The 19,372-nt window shown below is 56.4% G+C and overlaps 1 protein-coding gene across 5 annotated transcripts in view; it reads left to right on the top strand.

Annotated features, from left to right (window-relative positions):
* Positions 1-19,367, top strand: part of KLHDC4 (kelch domain containing 4) — a 723,698-nt gene extending 704,331 nt beyond the window's left edge. For 4 of the 5 annotated variants that reach the window (XM_050773655.1, XM_050773654.1, XM_050773656.1 and 1 more), the window contains 5 exons: positions 8,542-8,617; positions 12,382-12,590; positions 14,147-14,549; positions 15,653-15,775; positions 16,337-16,653. In XM_050773655.1, the coding sequence (XP_050629612.1) occupies positions 8,542-8,617; positions 12,382-12,590; positions 14,147-14,549; positions 15,653-15,774 (810 nt within the window). In that variant the 3' untranslated portion in view covers position 15,775; positions 16,337-16,653. Of the gene's footprint in view, positions 1-8,541; positions 8,618-12,381; positions 12,591-14,146; positions 14,550-15,652; positions 15,776-16,336; positions 16,654-16,853 lie in introns of those variants that run through there. The other variant, XR_007722003.1, reaches the window with a different exon arrangement.
* Positions 19,368-19,372: the final 5 nt, after the last annotated feature.

Below are 19,372 nucleotides of genomic sequence, written 5' to 3'. Positions count from 1 at the left end.
CCCGCGAAGAGGGAGGCACGGCGTGGGCTGGGACCAAGGGGAGCGGGGAAGGAGATGGTTAGGGTGAGTTTTCAAACAAGGACATGTTTATGAGCAAAGGAGCAGGGATGGAAACGTGCAGAGTACGTCTGGTGGAAGTTGGTAAGCCCACTGTGGCTGGAATTCAGAGGTCTGTGAGGGTGGCGAGAGCCCAGGGCTGGGAAGGGCAGTATGTCAGGAGGCATTGAGCTCCTCCCTCGGGAACCGGTTCCAGCAAGGCAGTACCTGAGAGGGAGGGGTGCTGAGCTGGCATCAACAGTGCAGGGTTCCGGGGGCGGGGGCTGGCAGGGCAGATGAGTTAAGGGGCAGCAAGCCTGGTAACGGCCGTTGTGCAGTAAGTACTCCTAGATGAGACTCAAGGAAAGGAGTTGGCTTGGGACTGGTGTCGTGTGTGGCTCTCATGAGTGGGTGGGATGACTGAGGCAGGGAGGACGCCTTTGTACAGGGAAGCTGGCGGGGCTGCAGTTGCTGCTTCTCACCTCATTTCTTAGGCACCAAGGAAGTTTCAGGCCATTCATCTGTGTGAGGCCTGTGTTTTCCTTTTGCATAGTTAGGTAATTATCATCTTGTATTTGTGAGCCATAGCTTATTTGTGTAAGTAGTGTAGGCCCCAGGCAGCAGGACCCTCATGCCTGGAGAGCTCCCGGGGGAGGCGTCCGTGGGTCCTGAGCTGCCTCAGTGGAGAGCATTTCTCCTGGACGGTTCTTTTGACCACTTGGATTCCAAGACCTAGTACTAAACAGAAGGTTTCTGCCATTGCTTAAAATGTTTGCAGTGGGCTGGGCGCGGTGGCTCCTGCCTGTAATCCCAGCATTTTGGGAGGCCGAGGTGGGCGGATCACTTGAGGTCTGGAGTTAGAGACCAGCCTGGCCAACATGGTGAAACCCTGTCTCCACTGGGAATACAAAAATGAGCTGGGTGTGATGGTGTGCACCTGTAGTCCCAGCTACTCGGCAGGTTGAGGCACGAGAATCGCTCGAACCCGGGAGGTGCAGGTTGCAGTGAGCCGAAATCTCACCATTGTACTCCAGCCTGGGTGACAGAGTGAGACTGTCTCAAAACAAAAGTTTACAGTGAAGGTAGTAACTGCAGGATCAAGATTTTTTATTTCTGTTACTGATTTTTTAATCTCCTGGAGGAGGGGCCACTCCCTGGCATATGGTTCCAGAAGAGGAAGCAAAGTTTCCTCTCTGAGTGCTGGAGCACGGGCACACGGGCCGCTGAGCCAGGGAGGCCTCCTCAACTCAGACGCCTCAGGGCGCTCCTGAGACCTTGGCCGGTGAATGCACCGTCACGAAACAACTCTCAGGACTGCCCACGTGAGTGTCCTGGGCCCCAGCCTCTCCCACCCCCACGCCAGTGAACACGTGTCTGCAGCGCATCCAGGTAGCTGGAGTTCATTCTGCTGCCCTGGCAGTAAAGGATTTCAGCCTTTTAATGGCAGTTGGTCAGAGATTGAACCAAGTTGATCGGAATAAACCGATTTTTTTCTTGGTGATCTTTTGTTCTGCACAGAGAAAATCACCCTATTTTCTGGAGTAGAGGCTGGCATGGGTCAGGCTTGTCTAGATACTCTGGCGTCCGGGAGGGCACCGAGAACAGGCTGACTTGGCCGAAAGCCGGGCAGGATGCCCTGGTCTAGTGCTTTCTCCCAGCAGATGCATCGTAGAGTGCAGCAGGACGGTGAACAACCAGACCGGCTAAGCTGTATCGCTTTCATCAGAATCGCATGTCATTCTCAGCAGCTGCTGTCTGCAGCCACGTGCACCCACCCTTAGTCCGATGGTGGATGATCTCAATCCACTTAGTTCAGTAGCTCTTGGCTCCGAGCCTGTGGCATTTGGAATTGCAGTGAAAAGCTTGTCTGTTTGGATTCATGAGGGATTTATTGGAATTAGTAAGAGATTTGAGTTGTGAATGGTATGGAGTGTAAAAAAAGTGGGTAGCCTAAGCAGGTAGTCAGCTGCGCCACGGCGAAAGCGGCAGCCTGCGAGAACTGACGGAAGCATCGGTACATGGCCTGTGCTTGAGCTTGGAGCTGGGGGAAGCTCTTCCTTGCTCTGAAGCCATTACACCCCCACCCCCGTGCTTTGTCCTCTTGGCAGGACCCCGCTGTGCTGTGCTGCTGCTGTGTGGCCCAGGCCAGAGAAGACCCCACACACCGTGGGCACACGCCTCTCCCCGATGCAGGCCCCATCCATGCTCCCGGGAGGTCCTGCCACCCGCCACCCACCCTCACCTCACATTTCACTGAGCAAGTAGAGGTGGCTTGGAGAATGCCTAACCCCTGCCTGCTGCCACGCACTCCACGCTCCTGCCAGAGCTGGCGCCTCCCCGGGGGCGGGTCCTCCTCTCTCTGCCCTCTCAGGATCACGCCACAGTGCAGCAGCCAGAGTGACCTGCAGAGATGCCAGCCAGGCCAGGTCTCCTCCATGCAGAGCCCCCATGGTCCTCGTCTCAGCAGGGCTGCCTCCAGCTTCCATCCCCCTGCCTCCAGCTTCCATCCCCTGCATGGCCTTGTCCTTCTGCTTACCGTCCTCCCTGTTGGAGACAGACTTGGCCATTGTCTCCACCTGGAGAAGAGTCTCATAGGGACAGACTTTTGTCCACTTGTGTGCCTGGTGCCTAGACAGTGGCGTGCTTGACAGTGTTTGATCAGATGAAGGCCTTCTCACCCTGGTTCTGTGTGGCAAGGCTCCAGAGTTTGACATGTTAAGAGCTCGGGTTCATGAAGTGGACAGTAGTGCTCAGAGCCTTGACCTTGGGGCTGTACTTGGCTCTAGATTAAGAGGAACTCACAGATACCTGCCCTCCTTCCTCCTCCTGTAACCAGATCCCATCCCACGCTCCTTCAGGAAATGCATCTGAGAAGCCTCGGGAGGACTTGAAACACCCTCCAGGCTCTGGACTGCCACAAAGAACTGGCAGCTTTGGTCAGTATCGTAACCAGGTTTTATAAATTTCAAGTCAGTCTGGGTCCAGCTAGCGCTTTTACTACGATGACTTGTATCCTAACAAAAGAGATGCAGCTTGTGGGACAACAGAGACCCAGCAACATTCGCGTGTGCGAGGACTCAGTCCTTAGTATGTGCTTCCGGTGTCGTGGGAGCTTCCGGAGAGGGGGAATTCTCGTTCCTTTAGAGAATCAGGGAAAGAGCACAGCTCTTTGGAAATGGCGTATGGATGGGGAGGGTGGGGGCATGACACTGGAAGGCTTATCACCTAGTAGTCTCTTTCCATGGACACACAGGCAGCCAAGGGCCGAGTCCTGCTGAGGACAGGGCCCTCCTTCCTGCCTGCGTTTTGACCTCAGTCGTCATTGTGTGCCTGGTGGTCAGGAGATAGCGTCCGTGCTCAGCCAGGAGAGGGCTGTTCTCTGTACGCCCCACTGTTTCCGCGTGGCCATGGAGCATGCTGGCAGAGGCCAGAGCATCCTTTGATTTGCCACTTGGGAGCTGAGCTCCTGGAAGACTAGAAGCAGACAGAGTTGTTCTGAGTGTGGGGATTGTGTGACTCATGAGATCCCGGCTGACCCCGGAGCCAGAGCTTCATGCCCACCAGGCCCCTGAGCTCCGTGACCAGCTCTCCCAGGTCACCAGCTGCAGGTGGCTCAGCTTGTCTTGTGCTGGGGAATTGGGCATGACAGCGGCTCCTACTTACGTTCCAGTACACACAGACCTGTGGCCACACCTGTTTCTGGGTGTATTTTTTAATGGCGAACCTGAAAATGTTCCGTCTTAGAAAGTGATGGGAAGAAGTCTCGGCTGTGGGGTGTTCAGTGGCTGTTGACCATTAAGAAGGTGGTCTCGGATGTGGATGGGAAGGTGCCCTGGGGCCCGGCTTCAGGCGTAGAGGCAGGCAGGGCCTTGTCCCGGTGCAGACAGTCACGCAGAGGGGCTTGACCAGGTTCCAGGAGAAAGGACTGAGTGGCTGGAAAGGCAGACATGGTGGGGTCCCAGACTGGCTCTGCAGAAACCATCCTGACAGCAGTGTCCCCAAAGAGTCTGCGGCTGTGGCAGGGGACATGCATGGGCTTCTCGAACAGCTTCCCTGCAGCAGTTTTCAAAAGGAAGCTGACTGGGAGTTGTGCTGATGGAAGTGATGCTAAAGGTAATCGACAGGGTGTTATTTTAGCAGCAGCCCTGCCGAGAGGGTGTGCACGAGTTCATGCTGCTCATGTGACAGGTGGTTGGGTGGGGGTCCTCTCGTCATGGGCACCTCTCCCACAGCCCCGCGAACTGTGCACCAGTGTGGCTTGGCGTCTCCGCAGGGGGTCAGCGTCTCCGCAGGGCTCATCACCTGTGGTTGTATGAGGTGAGGAGGGCACAGTACGTGTGGTTGCTGCTTGCCCGAGCTGTGCTCTTGGTAGGCCATTGGACCCGCGTCTGGCGAAGGTGGTTTAGGAGTCGTCCCCGGGCGCGTGGAGGGACAGGCTCAGTGGTATGGGAAGGAGCGGCCCCTGTGGTTTCTGTGTTCACACACGTCCACTTGGAACCGACACAGTCTCCGTGCCTGATTTTATTTTCGGTGAACGTCGGTGCTGCCATCAGCACTGTCTTCTCCCAGGACCACTCCTCTGGCCGTGTCTTGCCACACACGTTCCCCAGCCGTGGAGAGCCTTTATCTACCTACCACTGCATTGCCGGCCCCTTCTGTGACCAGGCCTGAGCCACTGCATCGGCGGCCCCTTCTGTGACCCGGCCTGAGCCACTGCATCGCCGGCCCCTTCTGTGACTCGGCCTGATTTTATCTACCTTCCATTGCATCGCCGGCCCCTTCTGTGACCTGAGCCGGTGACGGGGCCTTGGGACCGCCCTGAGTGTCTTCTGCTCTCCCAGTGATTGAAATGGGTCGGTATCTGAGCCGACGTCCAGGTGAGCCAAAGCGGCTGCATTGAGGACTCACTGCAGGCTGAGCTAGGTGGCCTGTACTTCTGCGGGAGGTGGGGTCTCATCAGGGGATGTGGCTGCAGGCTAAGCTATAGGTGGCCTGTAGTACGTTGTGCGGGAGGTGGGGGACTGTTGGGACTTGGCGTGTGTGGCTGGTGCTCCTCGAAACGTTCAGGCTCAGCCGTGCTGTGCTCTGGGGTCTCAGCTGGATGCTAAGTAATTCCAGAGCCAGCCCTGTTGCGCTTACCCTCCGTGTCGACACTTGAGCTCTCTCTCAGATGTCTTTGAATTCCAGCAATAATGTATTAGAATGAAGTCTAACTTCTCCAAAAATTCATGCAGATTCTGTTTATTTCTTTAGTATAGTCAAGTTGGTTTTTGTGGAAAGACTTACCGTGTGAATGTGAAGCTGGTTTGGTGTACACTAATAGAGCTTGAGCACAGGTGATCCAGAAAGACAGAGGGCAGCAAGGCCGCTGTCTGTTGCTTTCTTTGAGGACCAGATAAGTTTGATTTTGGGAAAAGTCACAACACTTCAAGAAAAGAAACTGCTGTAGAAGGAGGAGTTAGAAGCTGTTGAGGAGGTTGACCCATGGGCCCTGTTAGAGGGTGTGGCCGCCAGCCATGTGCTGGAAGGAACCTGTGGACCCGTGTGAGCAGAGCAGGCCTTGTGAAGTGCTCCAGCTCTCTGGCTTGCGTGGTCTGAAGGGAAAGTACTTAAATATTGTAGCATAAAAGATTCCCCCATAGCCTCTTAGCCTGTTAATTCTAAGAAGAAAATGTTGCTGTCAGCAAAACAAGACAGTTCACATAGACAGGTGCAGGGTTCTACAAGGAGACAGAGACCTGCTGAAGCTGATCAGCGGTTTGAGTTTCTGGTGACAAAGAGAGACGTCACCGCATTCCTTCCTTGTCCCCCCACCCGATGAAGACGTCACCGCATTCCTTCCTTGTGTCCCCACCAGATGAAGTCTCTGGGTGTCAGTTTAGTTCCCAATAATGCTAGGCCTTTAGGTTTGGAAAAGCAGTCACGGAAATGACAGTCATTTTCTATCAACCTGCTACGGAAAGAGACTAGTCTCAGTCACTGTCTGTGATGTGCAGAAACCGCATCACTTGAATTGCACAGATATTTCCAGAAGGAGAACAAAGGAGACCCAGACCCAGTTTTCACTTCCTGAGATTCAGGTCACTCTCCGTGTGGCCACTGTGGAGCCCTCTTGGTTTTAGGACACTCAGGCCCAGGTGGAAATAGGAAGGCTCTGTGGACAGTGGATCATTTCGTGTTTCAAAAGGAAAATGTTTTTCTTCCATAATAGTAAACACAGTGCATGTTAGCTATAAGAAAAATAGCTATAAACAAATGCTTGCTTGCTCTACCAGATGGGAGGGCCTAGAAACAGTACTACCCGGGAGCCGTTCACACATCCATGCCCAGATCTTGGTCTTTTTCTTTAGTTTGTTTAATTTTTGAGACGTCTCACTCTGTCATCCAGGCTGGAGTGCGGTGGCGTGATCTTGGCTCACTGCAGCCTCTGCCTTTCAGGCTCAAGTGGTCCTCCCACCTCAGCCTTGGGAGTAGCTGGGACTATACATGCATGCCACCATGCCTGAGTGATTTTCGTATTTTTTGGTAGAGATGGGTTTTTGCCATTGCCCAGCCTGGTCTTGAACTCCTGAACTCAAGCAACCTGCCCACCTTGGCCTCTCAAAGTTCTGGGATTACAGCAAATCTTGGTTTCTAAGACCTTTCTGCAACAAAGGGAACCGGGACTCCCTTGAGAAATGGCTAATCATAGGGCTGAGCAGGGGGTATGTAGGAGGAATTGAGCATCTTGTGGTGCCAGAGCCTGAGGCAGTGCTGAAAGAAACCCACATAGATGGTGCAAGTCACAGGGACCCAGGAGTAGCTATAAAGGCTCCTAGTGGCAGCCGTGTGTTATTGAACAACCTGAGCAACAAAGATGGTGACAGAGCACAGCCGAACTAACAACTCGAGCAACACAGATGGGTGGTGACAGCACAGCCGAACTCTACGTCAGTATCCACGAGACAGAGTGTACCCAAAGTCTACATAAATATCCTAAAGACCACAGCGTGTACCCAAAGTCTACGTCAATATCCACGATATATAGAGCGTACCTGAAGTCTGTCAGTATCTACGAGACATAGAGCCTACCCGAAGTCTACATAAATACCCACAAGACCTTAGAATGTGCCCAAAGTCTGCGTCAATATCCATGAGACACAGAGCGTGCCCGAAGTGTGTGTCAGTATCCACGAGACATGGAGCTTACCTGAAGTCTGTGTCAGTACCCCTGCGACCACAGTGGCGTGGCCAAAGTCTGTGTCAGTATCTGTGAGAACACAGAGCATAGCTGAAGAGAAACTGTCAGACACGACCTCAGCCAGGCGGTCGGGGTCAGCGTCCACTGTGATGAATCCTGTTGATGGTGTGGACCCTTGATGGGACGTGATGAGATGGGCACTTCACCCCTGGGGTCGTCCTGATGATCCATAACCCCAGTCTACTGAGAAGGACAGCAGACAGTCCCAGTGGAGGGGCAGTCTGTAAGACACCTGGGCCATCCACACAGCCATCACGGTCCTCAGAAACAAGGAGAGTCAGAGACGCTGCCCCCAGCAACCTGAGGAGGCGAGAGGACGAAACGGCTGGCGGGACCCTCGATGGGATCCCTGGGCAGGGGGAGCTATGGGGAGCACTGGGGGCTCTGAATGAAGCGTGGGCTGCAGTCCCGGTAATGGGTCGGTGCCGGTTCCTGAGCCGTCACGAGGGCATCAAGGAGAGGAAGGTATTCTTGCCGGGGGGACACTGGTGTGGGCGCGTGGGAGCTCTCGGTACTCTCCCAATTTTCTGCAAATACGAAACTTCTAAAATAGTGTATTAAAAATAGAGAATTAAAGTGCAGACAAATACAAAGATGAGATGGAAATGGATGGGGGCCCTCCACCCAGGGTGAGCGTTTTGCTGGCTATCTCCCTCACCACCATAGGTCCCAGGTAAGGGGTGTGGCACCAGGACATAGGGCATGGGTGCGGGGGAACAGTGCGCCTGGTCCGGCTGAGGCTCACTTGAGGCAGAGGACCAAGGGTTAAGGGACATGGAGCTCGTTGTTTTCGAAGCTTGGAGAAGTCTTTCAGTAGGCAGTGGCTGCCCTCTGCACACAGTAGTAACTTGATTTCTGCTCTGAAGCCTGAATCGTGTTATTTGAACGGCGGTGGGAATTGAGAATCCACCGGGATCAGGAATGAAGAGTGACTCTGTAATGGTGTCAGAGACCCCGTGGCGATTTCCACACAGACCAGGGCTGCTGTGGAAGCTGTGTGTGCCCTGACAGGAGCTGTAGTGTACTGTGTGATCGTGGCCATTAGAAAGGTGTCCTCTTCAGATGGACCCGTTCAGGGGATAAAGCCCATCGGGTGGTGCTTTATCAGGGGATAAAGCACACTGCAGGCGTACTTTGGAGCTTCGGGGCTGGTCTACAGGGAAGGCTTCCAGCCCCTTCCATCCAAAATGCGCCCACAGCGTGGGGGGTCTGTAAGCAACCACTGTAGCTGCCCCCAGTTCTCACACAATTCCTTTCTTTTGCAGAGAGTTAAGAAAGATGTGGACAAGGGCACGCGGCACTCAGACATGTTCCTGCTGAAGCCGGAGGACGGGAGAGAAGGTAGAGGCGCTGTGCCTCCCGGGCGGGAGCTGGCTGGTCTGCCTGTGGCGGGAGGCGGAGCCCACACCCTCCCATGGATGTGGGGCTGCCGGTGAGCCCCTGCACCCTGCCCAGAGCGGAGGGCCTGCTGGAGATGGCCCATTTTGGGGTGGGCTGGGCGGGACAGGCTCCATAGCCCTGGTGTCTGCAGACAAAGGAGTGCCTGCTGGGCGATCACCTCTGGGGGCATTGATGACGGACTGACTCACACACGGCTGCTATTACCCTGCGGATACCCCACAATGGAGCAGTGAGCACAGTGCCGCTCAGCAGCTCCTGATGGGCGCCTGCAAGGGTCTCGAGCTCTCGAAGGGAGAACCATCCTGGGCCTGAAGTACAAGCCACCTGGAGTCACTGGGGCCTCCTGGCATTATGCTGACAGGGTTCGCTCTTGGAGTAGTTGCGGGCAGCAGCTGGGCAGGCTGAGTGTGGGGCTGCCCAGCCAGGGGCCATTGTTGCTTGTCCACAGAACTTCACAAATCATCACCGAGACTGCTCTTGGCCCTCACTGGGACAGCCTCCAGGAATGGCCGTGGCCTCTGTCAGCTTGAGTCACTGAACTCGGAGGGCTGTCAGAATGCCTAGATTTCTAAAAGCTTTTAGCTAAACTTGGATCTAAGAATCAAAAGTTTCTTATTAAAGCACAGGGGAACAATCATTGTTCTCTGGGACTTTTTAAAAGGATGACATGGGATGACCCAGGGGACACATCCAGAGGGCCCAGGATGTGTCAGCCACTCACCACCACCTTTTTTTTGTTGTTGAGATGGAGTCTTACTCTGTTGCCCAGGCTGGAGGGCAGTGGTGCGATCTCGGCTCACTGCAAGCTCCATCTCCCGGGTTCACACCATTCTCCTGCCTCAGCCTCCCGAGTAGCTGGGACTATAGGCACCCGCCACCACGCCCAGCTAATTTTTTGTATTTTTAGTAGAGACGGGGTTTCACGATGGTCTCGATCTCCTGACATCATGATCCACCTGCCTCGGCCGCCGCAAGTGCTGGGATTACAGGCGTGAGCCATCGCACCCGGCCTACTCTCACCACCTCCTATGCATGGGCATGGGTCATGTGTTGAGATGAACTGTTGGTGGCGTTTCCTGCCAGTGGCTGCCATTCGTTCTCACCTCTGAATGGGGAGAAGCCCTGCTTGTGGGGAGCGTGGACCGTCTGTTCTCACAGACCTCTGAATGGGGAGAAGCCCTGCCTGTGGGGAGGGGAGTTCTCACAGACCTCTGAAGCGGGAGCCCTGCCTGTGGGGAGCGTGGACCGTCTGTTCTCACAGACCTCTGAATGGGGAGAAGCCCTGCCTGTGGGGAGCGTGGACCGTCTGTTCTCAGACCTCTGAAGCGGGAGAAGCCCTGCCTGTGGGGAGCGTGGACCGTCTGTTCTCACAGACCTCTGAATGGGGAGAAGCCCTGCCTGTGGGGAGCGTGGACCGTCTGTTTCTCAGACCTCTGAAGCGGGAGAAGCCCTGCCTGTGGGGAGCGTCGGGGGGGATGGGAGTGGGCTGCTACTTTTCAATCATTAATTTCTTGACTTTGAAAAAAATTGCATTTGTTGTTGGCTGGGTCCAGTGGCTCATGCCTGTAATCCCAGCACTTTGGGAGGCTGAGGTGGGAGAATTGCTTGAGGCCAAGAGTTTGAAACCAGCCTGGGCAACATAGTGAGACACCATCTCTTAAAAAAAAAAATGTAGCCAGGTGTGCTGGCGCGCGCCTGTAGTTCCAGCTACTCGGGAGGCTGAGATGGGAGGATTGTTTGAGCCCAGGAGGTGGAGGCTGCGGTGAGCTGAGATTGTGCCACTGCACTCCAGCCTGGGCAACAGAGCGATATCCTGTCTCAAAAAATAAATAATAAATAAAAGGAGACCGTGGCATTTGTTCTGCTGCAGAGCAAGGGAGTGACGCCAGGAGGCACTGGTCGAGGGTGTTTGCCATGGGGCTTAGCATCCCCAGTGCCGTTAGGAAACCGGGGACAGCTCTCATGGGAGGCTGTGGCTTGGGACCGGAGGGCTGGGCTAGACCCGGAGACCCAGTGCCTAGGCCAAGTCTGCTTTTGTGACCCACAGCAAGTTCTCCAACCCAGGAGAGGGGACCATTGTGCAAAGTGTTTTTACCTCCTCCTTGCACTAAAATTCCTCAGGCTGAGGCCTCAGAAATACCTGAAGGGTTAATCTGAGTTCACATCCCCTTGCCTGTCAAAAGGCTGAGGTGCCTCTGCCATGGCCCTGCCTTACCGCACCCCTGGCTGATGAGGGCAGACTCGTTCTTCCAGTCAGTTTCCCAGCTCACACCCCAGTGAACTTGAACCTGGATGCTGGACTGTTTCCTGCAGGGCGGCCTTGAGCCTGTGTGCTCCGCTCCTCAGCCCCCAAGAGGAAAGCACCGTGGTGAGGAGCGGCACACCTTGTGTGCATGGGTTTCTGTCACTGGAGAGGGTCCTGCCCTGACTGTGTGGCGAGTTCTTAATGTTGGTCTTACCTGTTTCTTTTTTTTTCTTTTTTTTCTTTTTTTTTGAGACGGAGTCTCGCTCTGTCGCCCAGGCTGGAGTGCAGTGGCCAGATCTCGGCTCACTGCAAGCTCTGCCTCCTGGGTTCACACCCTTCTCCTGCCTTAGCCTCCCGAGTAGCTGGGACTACAGGCGCCCGCCACCTCGCCCGGCTATTTTTTTTGTTTTTTTTTTGTTTTTTTTGGTAGAGATGGGGTTTCACCGTGTTAGCCAGGATGGTCTCAATCTCCTGACCTTGTGATCTACCCGTCTCAGCCTCCCAAAGTGCTGGGATTACAGGCTTGAGCCACCACGCCCGGCCGGTCTTACCTGTTTCTTAACACAGTCGTGTGCTGGTGGGAATGAGGCAGGTGGCCCCGGAGCCACACCCACAGTGGGCATGGGTGGGTGGTATCTAGCACCACACAGAATATGGCCATTTGCTGCTTCTGGTTTTTTGTTTTTGTTTTTTTGTTCGTTAGAGGAAAAAAATCTCCATTCTTTCTCCTAGAAGTGGTGGGAAGACACCACCTGCACACCGGGCTCCGTTGGAGGGCTGGCATGTCACATAGGTGTGGGCCAAGAGAGAACACAGGGCAGACCCCTCCTAAAGTAGAGCTGGCCACACTGCAGGCCCAAGGGGGACTGGCACAGGCCAGCAGGTCCCCGTGCGGGGCGGAGGGTCGCCGTGCGGGGCAGAGGGTCGCCGTGCGGGGCGGAGGGTCACTGCGGGGCGGAGGATCCCCGTGCGGGGCGGAGGGTCCCCGTGCGGGGCGGAGGGTCCCCGTGCGGGGCGGAGGGTCCCCGCGGAGGGTCGCCCTGCGGGGCGGAGGGTCCCCGTGCGGGGCGGAGGGTCCCCGTGCGGGGCGGAGGGTCGCCGTGCGGGGCGGAGGGTCGCCGTGCGGGTGGCCTCCCCACGGAAGCCCCTCTGTGTGTCTAGCGTGTGTGCTGCGTCTGCGCAATCCCTGCCTTTCCGCTGTGGCTTGAAGCTGCCCGTGGTCAGAGGTGCTTGGGGTGTGTGGAAAGCTGTTGAATGCCAGCTCTCTTAAGGAGAAGGGTGGAACTCAAGGGGCGTCGAATGGTGTCTGTTCTGCAGCGGGAGCAGGGTTTTTGCCTGCAGTCTCACGGCTTTCATTTACCCCATTCTGGGGGGCCCCTGGGGTCCTGGGTGTGTCCTGGACTGGCTCTCAGGGTCCTTCCTTCTGTTCTTATCCCATTTCCTTGCTCTCTTTTGACAGACAAGTGGGTGTGGACTCGGATGAACCCTTCGGGGGTCAAGCCCACCCCACGGTCTGGCTTTTCCGTGGCCATGGCCCCGAATCACCAGACGCTGTTCTTCGGGGGTGTCTGTGACGAGGAAGAGGAGGAGAGCCTGGCGGGCGAGTTCTTCAACGATCTGTACTTCTACGATGCCACCAGGAACCGCTGGTTTGAGGGACAGCTGAAGGTAGGGCAACCTCTGAGTGGTATGTGCCTTGATGCGCGGCCCTAACTCGGTCCCTGCCTCCCTCCAGCAGCTTTGGGTGTCGGGGCCCCCAGAGCCCGTGAGCTCTCTCAAGAGGGGCCGGGGTTCTGTCTCTGCCTGTGTCCTGGGTGACTAGGCTTGGACAGCCCTTGGTCATGGTCCCCTCAGCCCATCCTGGATGCTGGCGGTGCTGCTGCCTCAGGAGCCACTCTCCCCAGACTGAGGTGCCCGGGACCTCCCTGGCCCTCTGTGTGAGAAGGGTTTGCTGGAGGTCCTGGTGCAGACCAGCCTGTGTTGTTATGACATTTGAGCTCCCCTGGTTTCTGGCACCATCTTTACTGTCCGCATGGGCACAGCTGCTGTCCAGGGCCAGCCCAGCACAGGCACAGCAGTGGGTGACAGTCCTAGAAGGGGATCCCCCACTTGGCCTCAGGGTCTCCGAGTGTACCAGGTCAACTGGACCCAGAAAGAGCCAAGGAGGGCTGGTCCCTGTTGGTGGCAAAGAGCTGCTCTTGACGCGTGGTGACACCTGGGCTGGACACTGGGAAAACACAAGGGTTCGTTTCTGGATCCACAGTCCACCTTGCTCTTTGACTTTAGGAGGAATTACTCCAAGCAGAGTCTGCACAGGTTTCCCCTGTGGCTTTTCTTCAGAGAACGTTTTGACCCCAGCTAGTGTCACAGTTCTCAAACTGTGTCATCACAGGGCCCTTGACATTTCCCGGGATCACGGAGGACCTCAGGGAGCTTTCCCTTTCGAAACTCATTGTTGGAGAGTACAGATACAGAGTGGGTCTTAGAAGTCTAGAATGTGAAGCTGACTTTGAGTTGATCTGGAGGTAGTGATCCTTGGAAAATTTGGAAATAACCTGGCAAATGTCACCTCGTGAGTTGGCAGCATTTTGTGACAAAATGGCAAAGGCTGTGACAGAAGGGTCCAAACTGACCGCTGCCACACAGCCAGGGAAATGGGACAGAGAGGGACGGACGGCTGTCCTGCAGGAGGCACCCTGACCTGAGAGCTCCCCTTTAGAAACGTGGTGAGGAAGGGCCCCTCTCCGACTCGCCGTTTGTGGTAAATGAGCTGGGGTTGCGGGCCTGGCCGTTGGTCTTCCTTGGGAAAGGGGAGGAAGCCCCTCAGCCTGGCTTCCCCAGCCCTTCCGGGAGCTAGCACTGTCAGTGGATTGGGTTTTCCCAAGGTGAGCGTCGGAGCCCGAGGGGCTGGTGCACTGGGTCTGGGGTCTGGTGGCCTGTCCACCTCTCAGTGGAGGTGTGGAGCCGCCCCTCAGTGAGGACACGCGATGGGGGGTTTTCTCCCCCAGCCCAGGAGTGAACGGCGAGGCCAGTGCAAGACAGGAGCGTGCTTCTGCTGCCGAGTGCCTGCACCCAGGGCAGTCAGGGACGGCGCCCCCCTGGGTCACATACTCCCCACGCTTGTGGGTGGTCCCCGCAAACTCTTGCCTGGCCTCGTGGGCATAGCAGGACCGACCGCTGCCTCGCTGAAGCTGCTGCTCTCTGCTCCCTCGGTCTATTAATAGGGGCCCAAGTCTGAGAAGAAGAAGCGCAGGCGGGGCAGAAGAGAGGAGCCCGAAGGTGGCAGCAAGCTGGCGTGTGGGGGAGCTGGCACGCAGGCGCCTGTGGAGGTGGTCAAGGAGGTGGTGACCGAGGATGGGACCGTGGTCACCATTAAGCAGGTGCTCTCCGCCCCAGGCTCGGCAGGGCAGCCCCAGTCTGAGGACGAAGACAGCTTCGAGGAGGCCGGCAGCCCCACACCCGGGCCGTGTCCTCGCTCCAACGCCATGCTGGCCGTGAAGCACGGGGTGCTCTACGTCTATGGGGGCATGTTTGAGGCTGGCGACCGCCAGGTCACCCTCAGCGACCTGCACTGCCTGGACCTGCACAGGATGGAGGCGTGGAAGGCCTTGGTGGAGATGGACCCAGGTGAGCCAGGCGACTTGGTGCCTCCGTGCCTGGGGGCGAGAGCCCACGGTCGTGTGTCGTGTCACTCGAAAGCAAGCCCTGCAAGCCGCCCAGAGGCGGCCTGTGCCGATGCTCCTCACAGGGGCCTGTGCTCCTGCCTCCACGGTCAGACCTGTTGTGGAAAGGAGGGCCCATCCTGGGCACGTCCGTCCTTTGTCCCAGGTGCTGACAGGAGCTGCAGTTCTGGCGGCACAGGACACGGCGCGTCTGCTGCTCTGTCCACAGCATGCTTGTTTGTGGGCGGCCGTCTGTGCCGGGCCCCAAGGCCCTGGGTCTGAGCTTCCAGCCTTGCTGTCTGACCCAGGGCCCCTCTGCTGCCGTAGTCACACGTCCCCTTTACCCTGATTGCTGCTGGACTTGAGTCACCGTGCAGTTTCTAAAGATCTGAGATGAAAGCAAAATCCACAAATCCAGGGAAAGGTAGTGAACCGTTGGCGCAGGATGTTTGCTGTTTTCTGAGAGCACCGTGAGCCAGCGTGGAGGGTGGCAGGAGGCCCTCTTGGCCAGCCGCTCCCTTATGAGGGTGCTTTTGCATGTTTGCCGTCTCGGGTCTCTGCCTTGATGCCCAGGGGAACACAGTCTGTTTTATTTGTGGATCTGAAGGGGGCCGGGGAAGAGGAGTTAGGTTTCTTTTTCTTTCTTTCTTTCTTTTTTTTTTTTTTTTTTTGAGGCGGAGTCTCACTCTGTCGCCCAGGCTGGAGTGCAGTGTGCGATCTTGGCTGACTGCAGCCTCTGCCTCCTGTGTTCAAAGGATTCTTCTGCCTCAGCCTCCTGAGTAGCTGGGATTACAGGTGCCCACCACTACACCCAGCAGAGACAGGGTTTCACCATGTTGGCCAGGCTGGTCTTGAACTCATGACCTCAGGTGATCCACCCACCTGCGCCTCCCAAAGTGCTGGGATTACAGGTGTGAGCCACCGCGCCCGGCCAGGAGTTAGGTTTCACATCATGGTTCTTAAGTAAGAAGATAGAATCCCCCCAGTAAGTAGCCACCACTGTCCCGCAGCCTCCCCCGCCTGCCCCAGCTGTGCTGACATCTGTGTGTGTTCATTCTGCTTTTGAAGAAACTCAGGAGTGGCTGGAGGAGACAGACTCGGAAGAGGACAGTGAGGAGGTTGAAGGTGCTGAGGGTGGAGACGAGGATGAGGACGAAGACAGCGGAGAGGAGAGCGGTGCGGAGGACTGAGGTGAGCGGACTGGAGCTCACGGGTGGTGTGGCTGCTGGGTGTTGGTGAGAGGCTTTTCATGTTTATTGGATTTTCATTAGAATTCAGCTTTGTTCTGTAGATGCCTTGAGGCAAGTTTAAATTCTTTTTTTTTTTTTTTTTTTTTTTTTTGAGACTGAGTCTCCCTCTGCCGCCCAGGCTGGAGTGCAGTGGCCGGATCTCAGCTCACTGCAAGCTCCGCCTCCCGGGTTTACGCCATTCTCCTGCCTCAGCCTCAGGAGTAGCTGGGACTACAGGCGCCCACCACCTCGCCAGGCTAGTTTTTTGTATTTTTTAGTAGAGACGGGGTTTCACGGTGTTAGCCAGGATGGTCTCGATCTCCTGACCTCGTGATCCGCCCGTCTCGGCCTCCCAAAGTGCTGGGATTACAGGCTTGAGCCACCGCGCCCGGCCTAAGTTTAAATTCTTAAAAATGGTATGTGGAGTAATTTCGGCAGCTTGCTGATGAGTGCGGTGTGCCTGTGGGCTCTTTGATGAGGTCTTCCCTGAAAACCCGGTGTTCTCTCTACCCTCCCTGCACAGGCATCCCCCTCGGCTGAATGTGTTCCTCTCTCATTCCTTCCTCCTTGTGTATCAGAAGAGCCCCCTCCAGGGGCGCCTGGCAAGTGCTGTGCCTACGTCCGCCCAGGACCCAGCCGTGTTGGTTGAAGCTCTCGGGGCCAGCCTGTGCCCTGACACACAGGAGAGAGCTGAAGGTGGGTGGCCCAGGCCAGGGCGTGAACTTTCTCCCATGATTTAGTCTTTGATGCGGCGCTGGGCCAGAAGCTCAACTGAGTGCAGTGCGGGTGGATTCCCTCAGCAGCCTGTGTGTTGTGTAAAATAAATTGGACTTGAAACAAGATCACCGCGAGGTTTTCTTCTGTGCGGCCCTAGGCACACCCAGTCTTCCTGGGGCCTCTGCCCCGGGCCAGGGCTGGCCTAGGGCAAGACTGCCTCACACTGGAGGGTGGAACTTTGGACACGAAGGACCCTCGAGAAGCAGGTTTCTGCACCCGAAACCCCGGAATATGCTGTGCTTTGTGAGCCTTTCCTTCTACAGAACCAGAAGAGGGCCCTGACTTCCCATCCATTTTCATACTCGGATCAGCCTTTGACGTCTGGAAACTGAAAAGCAGGCCAGGGCCAGTGCACACCTTCCCTGTTCTCGTTCATGTACGGCACCGCTGGCATGTCATCTATGACTCCACACGGGGATCTCCTGGTGGGTCCCTCGTGCAGTGGCCTCACTCCTGGGAGCCCCGTGCCCCCGCATGGTCTCTGGTGAGGCCCTGGTGGTCCCTGTCGGGTTTAGGGTTTAGGATTAGCATTTGCAGAGCGACAGGATGGGAGGCCGGAGGGTGAGGGCTCCCAGCGTCCCCATATGGCTGCCACCAGGTATCTCCGGCCAGCTCCTCCTGGCTCCCGCGCTGCAGCGCCCTTGCCCCCGAAGGCTGTGGTGCGCTAACCCCTACCCGAGGCCTGCTCCAGTCCAAGACTGAAGGCCGGTTCAGATTTGCATAATTGGGGTCAAAAGTTGAGCACTGAAACCACACCCGGTGCAGTTTTGTGGGTATCTTAAATATTTTGAACAGTGGGAATATAGGATCCTTAGCTTTCTGTAATGGGCCAACATAACTGTGGTCCCTTTTCTTATCTGGGAGTTCAAAACAAGGGTGGTGGGGAGACTCCCATCCTGGCGGAACCAGTGTTGAGCGGAGAGGACTAGAAGCTGACTTGGCAGCAAGCAGCTGTGAGCGCCTCCCTGCTCCCTTGGCCGATTCGTCCTCATGGCTCCAGGTGGGCCCAGGAGTACCCGGGTCACCATGGGGCAGTGGCTTCAGAAGCGTCATCTCTCAGGATCACCTCAGGGGCACTTGGCCAGCTCTTCCCCAGCAGGGGCGCGTGCTGAGCTCCCTGGTGAGCCAGGTGTTCAGGAGGCCTCGGCGGGTGGGTGGCACTTGAACTGGCCCCGAGGGCCCTGCCCGCTGCCATGGGTGTGACCTCACTTCAGGCTTCTGTGGTCACTTGACCGAAAAGCTGATCAGAAAGGGGAAAGAAAGGGGAAGGCTCTGAGCCCTGCCCGTTCCCTGGTGGGGACACCTGTCTGGTGCGTCTGGATGTGTGGGTGGCACTGCGACGGGTGAAGCTGTAGGCGTAGCCCCCCTGGAGGGCTGCAGCTCGTGTTTGCGTTGTGCTGGCTCCCCTGCCAACCCCCGAGAGCTGCAGCTCATGTTGGCGGTGTCGGGCTTTGGCGGCCGGTTTGGGCACTTTGTCTCGAGTGCGGGGCAGGCAGGGCTCTTTCCTCACGCTCTCGGCTGAGCTGGTTGGGAGAGGCTCGGGCAGGGCTGAGAAGCCGGAGCGCAGGCAGCAGCGTCCCCGCCCCCACAGGCTCTGCGGCTCTGCGGCTCTGGCCCTTGTCCAGAAGATGGACCCCGTTGTGTGGCCGGTTCGGTCTTCCCTCCTGCTCTTGGAGGAAGGAATGGAAAGATCTTGTTGGCTTCAATGCAGTTGTCTGTTATCAGAGATTTTCTTTCAGAGGAGCTTGTAACTAATTAAATGGGATTCCCAGGAAAAAGGTACTTTTGAATCAACCAAGTTGAAAGACAGATGACAGCAGCCCTGAGGAAGAAACTTCTTGTACACTTTCTTATACAGAAAGCATTTTGCTTTTGTTGCTAAAGATTTGATTTGAATGAAAGATGCTGATCAGAACCAATGGGGATCAGACAGACAAGCTCCCAGCATGGAGTGGCTGCCACGGCCGTGATGAAAACAGCAGCGCCCCTTCAGTGTGGAACTGCGGGAGACGCAGAACGCAACACAGGGTGGTGGCTTCCTGTGCAGGCTCTGCCTGCCCCACGGGCCTGTGGTCTGCTTTGTCTGCTAGAGCCGAGTTTATTGAACCACTTGGTGGCCAGGCAGCCGCCATAGGGTGTGAGCAGCCGGCATGAAAGCCCAGGGCCTCTGTCTCCCGGGAGCGGCTGGGACACGCCATACTCGGTGCCACATTCACCTCCAGTTCCTCGGTGTGGTGAGCTGCTGGCTGTTAGGAAGGCTTTCCCTCGGCTCCGGCCCCCCCACATGGCCCCCGGACCCCAGACTGCAGGGTGGGCGGGCATGTCAGGTGAGGCGCTCTGGCCGGCCCACTTGGCAGCAGGGCCACAGCTCCTCACAGGGCTTTGTGGGATTTTGAAGGATGAATCATCTTGTTCCCCATTCTCCCCCTGCTGCCCATGCACGTCATGCTCTGTGTGAGGATGAATTGGAGGGACTGGCCATGCGCGGTGGCTTTTTTCGTGGTTGGGGCGGGGGGGTGTTGGGTGGAATGAACATCAAGGGAACTACCCATTGAGCTTAGAAATCCTTGCCAGGCAGTTAGTTTGTGTTTGTTTTTAGACGAGAGTAGTGTTGACTGCAATTTGACATCTGATTTTTTTTAAATTGAGTTGGTATAAGCAGGATGTCATTGGCTAGGTGACAGTTACAGAGTCACTGAGGGACCAAATGCCAAGATGCCTGTTGGTGAGAGAGACCCTCTCCAGAGTTTTCCAGAGGGGCCTCCTTCCACGTGACGTTCAG

The sequence above is a fragment of the Macaca thibetana genome, chromosome 20 (genome assembly GCF_024542745.1).
Source record: "Macaca thibetana thibetana isolate TM-01 chromosome 20, ASM2454274v1, whole genome shotgun sequence".
In the NCBI taxonomy this organism is placed as follows: domain Eukaryota; kingdom Metazoa; phylum Chordata; class Mammalia; order Primates; family Cercopithecidae; genus Macaca; species Macaca thibetana.
Note: the sequence above shows the minus strand (reverse complement) of the source record. Positions and strands in the feature narration are given on the sequence as shown.